The 16293-nt window shown below is 36.5% G+C and overlaps 1 protein-coding gene across 7 annotated transcripts in view; it reads left to right on the top strand.

Annotated features, from left to right (window-relative positions):
* N4BP2L2 (NEDD4 binding protein 2 like 2) overlaps nucleotides 1-16293 on the top strand; it is a 107356-nt gene that overhangs the window by 59328 nt on the left and 31735 nt on the right. For 3 of the 7 annotated variants that reach the window (XM_047078612.1, XM_047078647.1, XM_047078603.1), the window contains 3 exons: nucleotides 8430-10183; nucleotides 12774-12859; nucleotides 13861-16198. In XM_047078612.1, coding sequence (XP_046934568.1) covers nucleotides 8430-10183; nucleotides 12774-12859; nucleotides 13861-13884 — 1864 coding nt within the window. In that variant the 3' untranslated portion in view covers nucleotides 13885-16198. Of the gene's footprint in view, nucleotides 1-542; nucleotides 568-8429; nucleotides 10184-12773; nucleotides 12860-13860; nucleotides 16199-16293 lie in introns of those variants that run through there. The other 4 variants (XM_047078631.1, XM_047078621.1, XM_047078639.1 and 1 more) reach the window with 4 other exon arrangements.

The following is a 16293-nucleotide window of genomic DNA, read 5'->3' as shown; positions in this document are numbered from 1 at the left end:
CATTACTGCCTTCTTTTGTGTTCACTTGATTATTTGCAATGAAATGTTTAAGTTTCTTTCTCATTTTCTTGTGTGTATATTCCATAGATATTTTCTTTGTGGTTATTATGTGCATCTGAACCTCAAAAGTTATAACATTCTAATTTGAATTTCTACCATCTTAATTTCAATAACATACAAGAACTCTTCTCCTTTATGTTTTGATCCCCACTCCTTTTGGTTGTTGGTGTATCAAACTTACATCTTTATACATTGTGTGACCCAAACATAAACAAAAAATCTTTTAAATGCATTAGTCTCATATAGAAAACAAAATGTGCAGTTACAAACCATAGTTACAATAATGCTAGCTTTTAAACCCATAATTGTTTTTTTAATGTATTAATCTTGTAAATCATGTAGAAAACAAAAAGTCGAGTTACATACCATTGTTACAATAATACTAGCTTTTATAATTGCCCATGTATTTACCTTTATTCAGATCTTTATTTATTCATCCAACTTCACATTTTTGTTTAGTATCCTTTCATTTCACTTTGCAGGACTCCCTTGAGCATTTCTTACAAGGTGAGTATAGTGATAACAGACTCCTTACCTTTTGCTCATCTGGGAATGCCTTAATCTCTCCTTCACTTTTTAAAGATAGTTCACTCAATATAGGATTCTGGATCAACAATTTTTTTCTATTCACACTTTGAGCATATCAGCCTACTACTTTTTGGTCTATTTAGTTTCTGATGAGAACTCTGCATATATTCTTATTAAGGATCACTTGTGTATGACAAGTTGCTTCCCTCTTGTTCTCTTCAAGATTTTCTCTTTGTCTTTTTAAAGTTTGAGTATAATGTGTCTTTTTGTGTTTCTCTTTGAGTTCATCTTACTTGGAGTTTATTAAGCTTCTTGGATGTTTATATTCATGTCTTTCATCAAAGTTGGGAGGTTCTGCCATTATTTCTTCAAATATTCTCTCTGCCTTTTCCCCCCTCTTTTTGTGAGACTTCCACAATTTGCGTGTTTGTTCAGTTGATGGTATTCAACAAGTCTCTTAGGCTCTGTCACTTTTCTTCAGTCTTTTTTCTTTCTGTTCTTCACACTTGATAATTTCCATGGCCTTATTTTCAAGGTCTTCTGCCTACTCAAATCTGCCTTTGAATCTCTCTAGTGAAATTTTCATTCCACTTATTATACTTTTCAGTTTCAGAATTTCTTTCTTTCTCCTTCCTTCCTCTCCTCTCTCTCTCTCTCTTTCCTTTGGGTTTTTGATCTCTTTATTGGTATTTCTATTTTGTTCATACAAAGTTTTTGTGACATTCTCCACATTTTTAGTTCTTCAATCATTTTTAAGGCAGTTGGTTTGAAGACTCTACTTGATTTGCCATAAAATTTTTTTTCAGGGACAATTTCTGTTGATTTTTTCCGCCTTTGAATTGGCCATACCTTTCTGTTTCTTTGTATGTCTTGTGATTTATTTATTTTTTTTGGTTGAAAACTGGACATTTGAATATAATAATGTAATTCTGGAAATCAGATTTTCCCCATTTCATCAGTGTTGGCTGAGTTTTTGTTTTTGTTTTTTAATGTTGTTTTAGGCAGTCTGTGTGCCAACCATCAGCCTATGGTGTAAAGTTAAGGTTTTGTCAAGTCTTTTCTGAGTCTGTGCCTTTCCCTGAGTACGTGCAGTCACTTTCTAATTTTTCCCATATATAAAGTTGTTTTTGAGCATCCTAGTCTTTAATATCTGGCTCCCAAAAAGAAAAAAAAAGAAAGATCAAAGGAGGGAAAAAGGGTGTCAGCCCTTTAAATCTCTTGAAAGTTACTTGAGCTAGAGAAGTGGCTTGCAACAATGAAGTGGGCGGGGCATGCAACAATAATGGCCACTCTCTTTGTCTGTGCCTGTATGCTTAGAAGCAGCAATTAGTGATCAGAACACAAATCCCTATCTTTGGGGAAAAGATCTTTTTTGCTCACCATAGATTCTGCAAACTATGTGCAAGCTACATCTGGAACACTTGCACAGCTTCCTGCCATGGCACCTTTTGTCCACCTTCACCCATTTTCCACCCCTCACCTTATCCCTCTGCTAACCATGAACATGTTCTCTGGATCTATGAGCTTTTTTTTTTTTTTGAATGCACATATAAGTGAGATTATATAGTATTTGCCTTTCTCCGACTTACTACACTTAGTATAATGCCTTCAAGGTCCAACCATGTTGTCACAAATGGCAAGATTTCCTTCTTTTTAAGGCTAAGTAATATTCCATTGTGTGTATGTGTGTGTATATAATATACATATATATGTGTATATACATGCGTATATATAATATATACATATATACATATTATATACATATATACATATATAATATAATATATAATATGTATATACATATATACATACTATATACATATATACATATATATAAGTGTATATATAATATATATGTGTATATATAATATGCATATATATAAAGAATATATATATATATTCTTTATCCATTCGTTCATTGATGAACACTTAGACTTGTCTTGGTTATTGTAAATAATGCCACAATCCTTTTATCATTTAAAATCTCTTCTGGAACTGTATTTGTACCTCCTTTTTCATCCCTAAGACTAATTGCTTCCTTCTTCCTTTGATTAATCTTACTAAGGTTTGTGAATTTTATAACCAACTTATGAATTTGTTGGTCCTGATTAGTCTCTTTGTTATCTTTTTGATTCTTTATGATTCCTTCTCTTCTACTTTTTGGGGGTTTCTTCTGCTTTTCTTTTTCTAGCATCTTCAATTGTGTGGTTAACTCTTTAATTTTGTACCTTGCCTTTTTTTTTTGAAGGTACATTTATGGGAAATATATATATATATATATGTATATATATATATATATATATATATATATATATATACACACACACACATATATATATATGGGAAGCTTTTATATGTAATTATTGTTCACTATGATTAATTTTTATATATTTCTGTTACAAAGTTTTCTACCCATGAATTCTTCAACATTTTAAAATTTTTCCAAAAAAATTTTATTACTAATTTCAAAATTAATTGCATTATGGTCAAAGAGTGTGGTCTATACATTAATAATTCTTTGAAATTTGTGGAGGCTAGTTTGATGGCCTGTTAATTTATTTAAATATTCCATATGGTTTGAAAAGAAAGTTTTCTTTAATTTTTGAATGTAGTGTTCCATAGTCATTATATTGAACATTATTAATTGTGCTATTTATGACTTTAATATCCTGATTTTTTTTGTCTGCTTGTTTTATCAACTATTGAAAAAGGTATTTTTTAAATTTTTATTTATTTTTGAGAGAGACAGACAGAGTGTGAGTAGGGGAGGGGTAGAGAGAGGGGGAGACACAGAATCCTAAGTAGGCTCCAGCCTCTGAGCTGTCAGCACAGAGCCCGACACGGGGCTCCAACTCCCAAACTGTGAGATCATGACCTGAGGCAAAGTCAGTTGCCCAACCAACTGAGCCAACCAGGTGCCCCAAGAAAGGTATTTTTTTTTAATTTTTAAAAAATGTTTATTTCTGAGAGAGAGAGAGAGAGAGAGAGAGAGAGAGCGCGAGCAGGGGAGGGGCAGAGAGAAAGGGAGACACAGAATTCAAAGCAGGCTCCAGGCTCTGAGCCATCAGTACAGAGCTGGATGCAGGGCTCAAACAGTGAGGTCATGACCTAAGCTGAAGTCAGATGATTAGCTGACTGAGCCACCCAGGCACCCCCTGAGAAAGGTGTATTAATCTCTGATAAAGATGGTGGATTGGTCAGTTTGTCTGTATTTGGCCACTTGAAAATTTTTTCTCTACTTCGAATAATGTGCAAACATATTAAATAAATCACATTTTGAGAACTTTCCAGCTCTTCTATGTCAACTGTTCTTTTTTGCATAAGTCATTCTAGCCATTTTCACATTCTAGTCTTGAATAGAATCCTCGAGTCTCAGTGAAATATATAAGATTATTTTGTTGTTGATATGTGGTAAAAATAAAAGCTGCTATTTACAAAATATTCACCAGGTGCCAAGTATTGTGCTAGATGCTTTATTTACAATAAAAGCCTTTATATCTAGCATAATTGGGACAAGTAGGTTGTTAGTTCACTGAAAAAGTTGATTAAAGTGGGGAATCTTTAAGAAATGATACATACTATGAACATTTTATTTGAACTTAAAATGCATGCTTACATACACATCCATTCACCAATATTTATGTATGAGTCTGTTTATTGGAAGCTTATTTCATGGAGTTTATTTTTTTAATGTATAAACCACACCTGTAATGCATCGTCGACAATTTCTAGTTTCTATTGATGTAAATTGGAGGGAGAACCCAAAGAAATATTCAAAGCAGTATGAGTGCAGAATTAAAGGTTTTTATGACTTTGAACCAAACTTCATAGTTATTCTGCCCACACCTCATTTGATAACAATTGCTTAATGCCTCATCTTTATTGAGTCACTTACTTTAATTTTTTATAGAAATTTTAGAGAAAATTTAGAGAAATTTTTATAGAAATCGGGGGCACCTGGGTGGCTCAGTCAGGTGAGTGTCCAACTCTTGATTTTGGCCCAGGTCATGATCCCTGGGTCATGGGATTGAGCCCAGTGTTGGGCTCCATGCTGAGTATGGAGCCTGCCTAAGATTCCTTCCCTCCCTCCCTCTCTCTCTCTGTCCCTCTGCTCCTCCCTCCCTCCCTCCCTCCCTCCCTCCCTCCCTCTCTCTCCCTCTGCCCCTCTCTCCTGCTCATGTAGTCTCTCTCTACAAAAAAGAAAAGAAAAGAAACTTTCTTGTATTCCTATTCCACTGGTTGATGTAATGTTTACATAATGTTTAATTAAACTACATAGTATGGTAACAATTATGATTGTGTAAACAGACGAGAATAAACTCATCTGTCTTCTTGTAAATATACAGCCCTAAACAATAGGAGCAGAAGGGTGTGGTTGTACTAGAAAGCAGCCATGTAGCTGGGAACATTTTTTGTACCATTGGATCAGTCATATTGTACAGAGGCAGTGGGAAGAATTATTTAATCTGCCCTATCAGTTCAGTAAAGGTCATTTAGGAGCCTCTGTATTAACAAACTTTATAACTGTACAAGGAGGTAATGTTATCCTCATTTTAGAAGGGCGATCTGATTTACTCAAGCTCCCACCACTAGCTTATTACTAAACTAGATCTAGGCCTGGATTACCTCAACCATGGTCATTCTATAAAGCTGTGAGAGCTTTCCTTTACAATCTGCATGTGTTTTAATTGAATTTTACTTCATTTATTGATCATGCTTTATGAATTAGTGTACAGGCCTCTGCAGTGGAAAATACTGTTTCTACCCCTTTAATAATTTTTTTTTTCATGAAGTTTAGGCACTTACAATACTTTTTTTTTCTCCCTAGCAGGTAGTTTTATCTTTATCTGGATGTTCTCTCATCTCTGTCTTCAAGTCACAGCTTACATGGTCAGGTTAGCTTGTTTCTGAGCAAACACTCTTTTTCTCATAATTAAGAGGTACACTTATTACTACCCAGGAGCTTGGATTCTCAGCTACCACCTAGAAAACAGAATATTTGATTAATTAGAAATATATTACTATTTGTTCATTTCTTACTCCTTTCTTTTCTAAAGCTACAGCCTGTGCCTCCAACTCTCCTGATTTCTTCTCCATGGCTTTTATGTAGGGATGTTTCTTTTCTTTTAATGGTGCCATTCATTCCTAAATGAATCAGCACAAATGAGATCAAGTTTAATGAGCCTTGACACATTAATGAGCTTCCCACACTTTGTCAATATGTCTACTGATAAGCCACATCCCATGCATACACATTCCAACAGAAGTTATCACCACTACCCTCCATTCTCTCCTCTCCCAAGTGCTTCACAAGTCACTGTTACTGGTTTGTGTTTCCTTCCCAGAGACCTGGAACAAGTACAAGTCTCAGGCACATTTCCCTGTGGGGGAATGTCTTCTGATTTTCACACTTCTTGGCATTGTGTTGTATTTTCAATTGGAATTCCAATCCGTAGGGTCTCCTCTGACTATCTCTTTTGGCAAACCACCTTCATACATTGCCTGATCTCCCTGATAGTTTATTTTTTTAAGCTACCTGACTCTTTCATGATCCGTGTTAACTTCTCTGTAGGTATCGTGAATTTTCATGATTAGCCGGTTTCTACGATCCTTTCTCTAAGTAGGTTGAGATCTACTTGATACAATCTCTATTAGATTGTAGTGCATTCAGAAAACGAAAGAACCCTTGAGGAATATTAGCAAAGCCCTCATCTTTTCTACTTTCTAACCTCTACTGTAAGTACAGATTAGCTTATTGGTTCAAACTCTGAACCAAATTTTGTGGCAACTGATTTGGCAACCCTGTCTCCAAACCCAGACCTTTCATAGGCTTCTATGTCTCAGTAAATCAGTAAATGGCCACTCATCCCTTCAATTGTTCAGGCTCAACTCCTTTTACCCATACTTCATCTTTTTCTTATACTCTATATCCAATTTATTTTTAAATATTGTTTTCCTTTAAAATATATCCAGAATGGGATCATTTCTCACTGCTTCCCCTCTGTGACAAATGAATTAACTCCAGAAGGCCCTTATGTCCATTGGCCTATCTAAGGTTTAGGCCATCTATGCATTCCTTTTGTCCTTTCCCTGCAACAGGATGGTTCATGTTTCGGTGAAGACAGTGGAGCTTGTTTTCAGAGTAACATCCTAGTTTCAGTATGAATTTTGTAGCAACTATTGCACCTTAGGCTTCAGCTGAGGCTCTCACTAGAGTCAGATAGAACTGACTATGAGGAGAAATTTCTGCCAAAGTTGGATTCTTTATTTGCTATCCTTTTTATAGAAGTCCCATTACAACTGCCTGTCTGTAATTTAGCATTCCTTAATGTTCTTTTAAACTAAAACCCAGGAATTGTAAACAAGGGCAGCAGCAATTAGATGCCAAAGAACAAGGTGTTCAGGGCTCCTGCTTGTTGAAAATTGCCCAATGTCACGGGATGGAATAAACCAGGCCAAAGCAAGTTCCTTTGTCCAGCCCCCAGCTGATCAACGGTTTCTTCATTATCTCTTTTGGCTTCCATGTTTGTTTGCTTGTTTAATTGGTTTTTTTTTAATCCTCTATCCTGTTACTTTTTTTTTTTTCCTCAGCTGTGTTTATTGTCCCTCCCCCACCCTCCACTGCATTTTAATATTCTCTATCTGTACCTTATAGAAAATGACTAGATCTTTATATTCCAAATTAGAAAGTGTTCAGGGCACCTGGGTGGTTCAGTCGGTTAAGTGTCTGACTTCAGCTCAGGTCATGATCTCATGGTTCATGAGTTAAAGTCCCACATCGAACTTTGTGTTGACAGCTCAGAGCCTGGATCCTGCTTCAGATTCTGTCTCCCTATCTCTCATGCCCTCCCTTGCTCACACGCTGTCTCTTTCTCTCTCAAAAATAAATAAACATTAAACAAATTTAAATTAGAAAATGTTCTAAATCCTCTTTTTTCTGTTAGGATCGAAGTTAATCTTCAATTTAGGGGAGCTGCGAACTTTTGGGGAACACTATTGTTCCTTTGGATGGGATACTTTTTTACTGTGGAATTGTCCCTGGCATCATAGGATGCTAAATGTCCCTTGCCTCAGTACCAAGTGCCAGTAACACGTCTCCAGTCATTGTGACCACAAAAATACCTAACACATTTACAAACACCCCACAAAATAGTGGTGGAACGTCTCGTTTAGAGCCATGGCTAGGTAGGCAATTAGAAGAGTATCACTACCCCCCCCCAAAAAAAAAAAGAAAAAAAATATATAAATGTACCAATAAACATCTTGGTTTATGTATGCATATGTATATATGTATTTATATGTGTGTGTAGGTATATGTATGTGTGTATGTATAAAATGTTTCACATATATAATAATATTTTTTTCAAGGAACATATTAAGTTTTCATAAAGTTATTGGTTTATGAAACAGGTACGAGGAAATGAGTTGTAACTTTCTCAAAGTGTACTCATTTATTTTTATTTTCATTTAAAAAGTTTTTAAAGTTTATTTATTTACTTTGAGAGAGAGAGGATCCCAAGCAGGCCCTGTGCCATCTAGCCCAGAGCCTGACATGCGACTCGAACCCATGCACCATGAGATCATGACCTGAGTCAAAATTAAGAGTTGGATACCCAACTGACCGAGCCACCCGGGCACCCCAAAGTGTACTCGTTTTTAACTTAGAGAAAGTATATCTCTTTTTAAAAGTAATTTAAAAATATACTACAAAGTACATGCACACTTTAGAATCTCTTGTCCTAATGATTTGTAACTTTTCACATTAAGAGTACAATGTTTTAGTTTGCTAGTGTTATACAAAAAATTAAGTTATAAATGTCCTTAATTTTGTTATATTTCAGAGAAAGCGATTTGAAGAAAACTGGGCCCAGGTTCAGCAAAAACAAACAGAAGAGAAGCAGAAAAAGAAGTAAAAAGCAGAACAGTCATGGTAAAATCATGGGAGAAAACTCATTTGAAACCTTAAGTTATACACCAGGAGACCAGGACCCCTCTCAGAGTGCAGAGGAAGACTTGGAAGACACCAACAGAGAATCGGCGTGCACCTTCACTGGTGGACTGGGACATGAACTAAGAGGTTTAGTAAATAGCCACCAAGATGAAATATGGAGAAGCATACATCCTGAAGATGGTTTTCCAAATGTTATGTCTGCAGTTGAGCTGGACAATACACCAGAAAATTACCTCCCTAAAGAACACGATGATTTGTTTCCAAATATGTCATTGATGCCACATGAAAACGCTGTTACTTGCCCGACAATGACTCAGAGTCTTTCCTGCATGGCAAGTGATGACTGGTCTGGCACGAATGTAGGAAAGCACACTGGAAGTAGGCATGCAGGGTCAGACGTCCAGGGTGGATCTGCGTCCATCCCATGCTCATTGATGCAGAAGAGAGAGAGGGTAGATAAAAGACGCCTGAATGAAACATTTCTGTGCAATCGATATGGATCCAGAACTTCAGATAAAAGTTTAAGAAAGGAACAAGGAGTAAATTCAGCGAAAAACGATTATTGGGCTTTTTCTTCAAACAATTTTTCTGATGAAGAATTACAGCTGAGCTCTGAGAGGCAACCCTATTTTGGGAGCTGGCCTGAAGGACCTCATAAGTTTATATGTGAACAAAGACCAAAGAGAGAGAGATGGCAAAGGCTGGCCTCTCCAGACAGCAGGGGACAATTGATTAAGTTGATCTCCACTCCTGAAGGAACTTCAGGACCAGGAAGCAGTCCAGAAACACTGGTAGAGGAGAAGCTGTTGATAGAAAATGAAGATTTGTCACCTCCCACTGAGAATATAGATTCAATCATAGAAACAGAAACAAATGTCTTTAGAAGCTGCTTGCCTAACCTGCATATCCCAAAGAGTGACTTATGCTCAACAAAGAATAAGAAAAGGAGGGAGAAAAGGATTTTCAGTTTGGCACCAAACTTTAACTTACTGGGACAGAGATATATCAGTGTGAAAGAAAGAGGGGAATGTGGCGTGGTAACAGAAAGCCATGGACTAAAAATTATTTTGGAAGAAGAAAAAGATAGAATCTCAGAAATAAACAATATAGAGGAGAATAAGCAAAAACTTATGACCTTTGATCATCATCCATCATGGTTTTGCTTTGCTGTTTTCGAAGATCCTCCTTTAAATTTTGGTAGACAGTCTTATTCTCATTACCTGCCATTTAGTAGACTAAGGCGCTCTGTGTACTTTTATAAAAACCCTATTCCTTCTCTTGTGCTACAGTATACCTTCAGCTTTTGGATGGTATCTTTTACGAGCAAGAAACCATCTTTGACTTTCAAATCTCAGACAAGGGTAGATGACCAACTACCTGACCTAGGGTTTAGTTCTTCAGAAATTTTAAGTAGCCAATCTGATACTTTGTACTCTTTTAGGGTCACTTCTGATCTTCACTTTTTAAATGAAAGTTTTGATGAAAAGCTGAAGACATGGGAAGAACCTAAGCCATTACAGTTCTTACAAACTGAAGATAACCAAGATTTGACGAGCACTGGCTTTGATTCCCTTGAACTACAATTATCACAAGGGTTTGCCTTTCAACTGGTAAAGCTTTTTGGATCCCCTGGAATTCCAATGGGTAAATTGTGTTTACTTGCTACAAACAAAAAGTCCAGTTTAATATATATGAGTAATTTTTTGAAATGTTTCTACCTTGCATTAGTGATTTCATGCAGTTAATTGATCTTGTGATGCTTTTCAGCAATGGAAGTAAAGGACGCATAGCAAATGGTGCTTGACCTTCAGAGTCATGTGCCTGCCTCCACTTCCAGGAACCATAGTCTTAAATATCTTTGAGCACTTAGAATACTTGGATTCTCAGTATAAATAGATATTGAGAAGAACAAAGGATGAGACAGGCAAACAGTAATTATATAACAAAGAGAGATGGGTTCCCCCCTCCTTTTTTTAAAAATCTATTTTATACATTTCCATTGTTTGGAGCATGATCCTTCCCTTTCTCCTCCATGGTATGGCTCATAGATATGAGAATAGTAAGGTGGGGGGACAGTGAAGATTAAATGATGAAAACATATCCTCTGAAATAAGTTGAGTTTAATTTTTAAAGACTGAGAAGGATACTGAAAAGAAGATTACAGAGTCTGACTGGTTGACTTGAAAAGTTCCTTCCAGCTGCTGTTGTTTTTGGAAATGAAAAATCCACTTGTGAATAAAACACATGAAAAATCCACTTGTGAATAAAACACATGAAATTTTAATATTCTAAGTAAATCTCTTCTAAATAATAAATATATTTAAGATGCTAAATGTCTTAAACAGGGAATCTAACTCATATCACAATTTTTCCTTATCTGTAAGTCAATTGCATGTGTTAAGCGATTTCATGGAGTTGAATGTGTCCCCTTCCTTGAGGACAGAAATTGTAAGAGCCAAGAAGTCAAAGCTCCAATCCCTGAAGTTCTCCTCTATCTTCCTGATACTTTTTCTTTTCTGCACCTACCAGCTGCCTGGGCCCTGCTCCTGGCTCACAGCTCATTCCACAGTTGTTTACTTTGCTCTTAAACTTCTGCTGTTGTGAACAAAATTGGTGCCCAGAACCCAGACCCAAGATTGGCTAAGTCTCAGCGCGAGTGAGTCACAATTATTCACCTGCTCTTGAGGTTCTAGTGTTATGTTTATCATTTTTGTAAACTTTGTGAATAATCACATCTTAGCCGTTTGGTGCAGTATGCTATCTTTCTAGATGCACCAAAGAAACATACCAATTTTAAGATCAATTTAATTAATTTAGTTAATTTAATTAAAATTTAGGGAATTTTAAAAGATAAATGAAGTCATTTTAGTCATTTAAAAGGTCTTAGTCCTAGGTCCATATTCTAAAATTATATGCAACTATTTTTGTGTCACTTTGAACTGTTTTTTCTGAGAAAGTCTATAGATTTTGTCAGCTTCTGGAGCAAGGGAGGGGGACGTGGCAGCACTTGACTCAAAAAGATTAACAATCACTGCCTTAGATCAGCATCAGAAAGCATGAAGGCACTCGTGTGAAAAGATCCTAAACCTGCGCCTTTGAATGCACAATACCGTCATAATCAGCAATAATGATCAAGCATCCATTAATTAAGCTTTGGAAAGCTTTCTAGAGGAAATAGACCTCATTCATCAAATAGCTTACCTTCTAAATGGGGAGACAAGACTAACACAAAACAAAATTATTGCACATAGAAAATATAAATGACAAGCTTATGAATATTTTATGAGTGAGGTTAGCAGTGCTTAAGGGGATGTTGAAGAGCATATGGGGTTATGGTTTTGGGGGGATGACTTCAATGTGGAAGTGAATTATAAGCAGTGCTTATACAAATGTGGCTTAAAAGAAAAATAGAGGGAAAGAATTTCACATTTGGATGTGGCGGGCGCTTAAAAAAGGCGAGGAGGAAACTGAGGGTGGAAATTGTCAGCTGATTTGTTTGGCCAGGCTGGACAAGGGAAGCTCTGCTGTATCTGTGGCCAGTGGCCTTCTAAATAGGGCAGGGAACCCAAATGAATCCTAGCCTTAGGAGTTCTGTAGACACAGCGGGATTAGATAGTAAAGCCACACAGGCCTGAAGAAACCAAACTATCTATGTTGCCAGGCTTATATGAGTATAGAAAAAATATTTTGTGTGGTTTGGTATGGCTGATATGTATGTGTCAGTGTTTGGACTAATTTATGAGCATCGTAATTGTCTGTGAGGATTTTTTTAAAATTTATGAACATCATTAATTGTCTGTGAGGATTTTTTCCCCCGACACTCTCATGTGGAAGGAAAAATTTGCAAGAAGACTAAACTTGCTATAGTTGTACTGTTCATACACGTCACAGGGAAGGATGACCTAAATTCTATGCCCTCTGCCAGTACCACTTGAAGCTATCATATATAATGTGTGTTACATATGTTATAATATTATATATGTATTATTGATATATGTATTTATACTTAATGAGAATATGAACTATGATTCATATTGTTTTACATGAGTCAGGATAGTGTTTACTAACAAAGACCTGAGACGCACTAACTCCTGCTCTAGCCATCAGTGAAGTATTTTCCAAACTGGGCTTTTACTATTATATCAGTCCAAATAATCATGTTTGCAGATCTTCACATGTAGGGTAAAAATCTGTATGACATACAGATGAAACTTGTTCCCTTTTATTTTCACAGAATCTTTGTTGCCTGATGACTGTGTGGTTTCCCTTGACTGGAAGACACTGAAGATGATCTATTTGCAGTGGAAAATATCAGTAGAGGTATATTTTTATGGCTTTCAAAGAAGACCTTCTCCAATTGGTTTCTTTAAAACAAAACACACACATGCACACACACACACACACACACACACACACACACACACACAGAAAACCTGTTCATCAGATGTAATATGAAGGGCTATATCCCTTATATTAAATTAGAGAAAGAATACATGTGGATAGATAGCTAATATATGCATGTTTTTCAATAAGTCCCAAGATAAAGTTGCATTTAATTCCCTAATTTTGCTGTAGAGTAGACTGGTATAAGGGCCTATTGTGGATAACTGAGGTGCCCGTTTTAGGAGAGTTTTTTATTCTTCATTACATCTTTTCTCCTGTCTAGCCCTCAGTCTTATCCTGTTATGATAGAGTAACAGCTACAAATTAGATTCATATTTACTTGGCTTGGAAACACCTCATTATTGGTGTTTTCTGTTGGTCTACAGTGAGAGACATAACTATTCTGATGGGCTGTAAATTTTCCAGGTAGCTGGAGGAGGACTGGTGGGGAATGTTAGCAAGGTAATAGAAATTCTAGAAAAGGTAGCACACTATATAACATAATGGGGAGAGGGTTTACATTAGTTGATAGTGATTTAAATGTGCCTGGAGGCAATGCTAAGGGTATTATTTTGAGATAAATGGTAAAAACAGGGTTTAGTGAAACAAAATTATATATCACAGGATAGTAGGTATTTCTTAACTGTTCATAAAAGCACAGCTGTGGGAAAAGTAGATTTTTTTGGTGTGCCCAGTTATAAAACCAAATACATTTTTCTAAACTTCTTATTTCTCTTCATTCCCCACGGAGAACTTACTGCTACCTAAACACACACACTCACACCCCCCCCCATACTTTAAACGTTAACATGGACATTTGTGTTTATTAGGTTTATTTTGCTATTTTTAGACTGTTCCTACATGAGTTAAATGATGCAGTCTTAACCCCAATGCCAAATATTAATCATTATTATATGTATTTTAATTATAATTTCTAGAAAAGACAGAAGAAGATTGGTTAAAAATGAGAATTTCTGGAACCGTAAGTACAACTTATTCCAGAGACCTCAGTACAATCAGAAGGCAGTGGATGTTGACATTATTTGGTTATAATAGCTCCATGTACTGCAATTTGAAGAGTAAATATAAAAAAATGTAGTCTGTTACCATAGCAACCCTGTGTGCTAGTGCACATGTGATTTTCTATTTCCTTTAAATGTAGATCTTTTTGTGAAAACAACAAAGCTTAGATGGTTGTTACCAAATTTATTTGCCAACTTTATTGGTTAGAACATATTTTACAGCGTTCTGTTAACACACAGTTTATGAGGGATTACCACCCCCGTCCCTTTGCCCCAGATTGTTATGTGACGAGAGCTGGGAATTAGGGATATAGGTTATATTTAAATATTAGGAGATTCTCTAGGAAAGGAGGTAAAACATGGAGACAAACTCATGTTATATTTTAAACTTGACATCAAGCTGACATTAAAATAAATACATTGCACTTTTTTCAAAATGCCTAAATTATGAAATAAACACAGCTGCTATGATTTTAGTGTATATGTGTCTGCATTTGATAAGAACTGAATGCACTCTGCATTTACCCATATGTTTTCTTTCTTCATTTTAACTCGTATTTCTAAGAGGTTTCTGTTTCCATTCCTCTGCTAGAAATATACATATACTCTGTAAAAAATGTTTTTGTTTGTTTTAAAACTGGTTCTGCTGCAAGAAGAAGGAGAAGGACAAGAGGTTTGGGAGAAGAGTTTAGGGATTTGAAGGGGCCACCTGAAAACGTGGGATAAAAGTAGTCTGAGAAAGGATACGAGGCTATGAGGAATTCCAGAGAAAGGAGGTAAAGAAATTCACTTATTCATTTGACAAATATTGTGTTGCCTCAATTCCAACATTGTACTATAGACAGAGGCTATAGCAGTGAAAACTGCCATGGCGTTTACGTTAGGACCAAGTTAGGAAGGGAGTGTTTTCCCTCCCTCCCCCCCCAGCACCTCCCTCCACATATGGCAGCCCCAGCGTGACACCACTGTAAGCAGCGTGTGACAAGAATGGATATATTTGGCTGTGGCCAACTTGGGGTCTTTTCTGTCAGCTAAATTTGGATGTTTTGTGTCAAGGACACTTCCTGGACCATCCTCTTCCATCTTTGTGCTAAACTGCCCTCTGGTCTCCTGCAGAGCAGTCACCCCTAATTATTAATTATTCATCTTTTCTTGTTGGGGAACTTGATGAGTGTTATGTCTATGTACAGGTTTTTTTTGTTTTTGTTTTTTTTTTTACAATTCTAATGAGAACATGCCTCCCTGTTTTGTGTTTGGCATAATGTACTGATTAGTGGGCCTCAAGGGGTAGATAGAAATGTATAAGGAGGGAAGTTGCAGGTGAATGTGGTTGGCTTTGGGAACTTCAAGTCCCTGCCTATTTCAAAATTCTCTTCCTGCTGGTGGCTAGGGTGTTTAGTGTCACTCCTGTAAGGAGGTGGGGCAGGGTGCTGGAAGGAGAATGGGTTCCCATCCTGAAGCTATTGCTGACTGGCTGTGTAACCTTAAACAAATTATCCTCTCAGAGCCTCAATCTGTTCATGTGTAGAAGATAGATTTATAATAGCAACCTGCCATGGGAATATTAAATGAGGATTAAGCGAAATAATTGTGCAAAGTCCTTAACATAGTGCCTGAAAAATAATAGGCTCTTAGAAGGGTTAATTCCATTTCTTTAAATACCTCCTTGGGTTAGAGCATCATCTTTAAAATGTCCCAGGCAAAATAGAAATTGTGTTACCTAGGAGAGCAACACATTGACTTAATAAACGTGGTAACACATTTGCATGAATTAGTGTATTTATTATTAACTTTATAATGTAAATAGCTGGATCCTCAGGGAATGAGGCAGAGAACAGGTTTGGATTTAGAGACAGAAGGTTGGGCAGTGTGGGGGACACTGACTCTCCAACGAGACAGGACCAAGCAGGGTGTGGGGATTGTAGGGCCAGAGTAAAGGCCTAGATACCAGGGTAGTGGCTTATTTAAATATGGAAAGAGCCTGGGAAACTGACACCAGACTCTGTATATGTCACCATTTTCTCTAGACTTGTTTGGCTTGTGTTTTGTTTTGTTTTTTTTTTTTTTTTTCTGTAGTTGAATTCTCCAGTCCTCCTCGTGCTGTTGAAGACCCTAATCGTCAAGAAAGAGTGCCCAGTGCCCGCCCAAAGGATCATTTTCAACGATACACTCATTGGATACCAAAATTGGTTTGGATAATCTGTCCAACCATTCTTGATTAGTTATCTGAATAATAAAAAACTCAACAAAAGAGGTAACAACTTGAACTTTTTATTATCTAATTTTGAAGATATTTGCCCTATTTTAATGTTATATGGAAGAAAATAAGGCACAGAAAACTTTAGTAGT

This window comes from Lynx rufus, unplaced genomic scaffold, assembly GCF_022079265.1.
Source record: "Lynx rufus isolate CCGP_SWC_20201006 ecotype Redwood Valley unplaced genomic scaffold, mLynRuf1.p SCAF_1, whole genome shotgun sequence".
In the NCBI taxonomy this organism is placed as follows: Eukaryota; Metazoa; Chordata; class Mammalia; order Carnivora; family Felidae; genus Lynx; species Lynx rufus.
The sequence above is the reverse complement of the archived record's forward strand: the minus strand, read 5'-3'. Positions and strand labels throughout refer to the sequence as shown.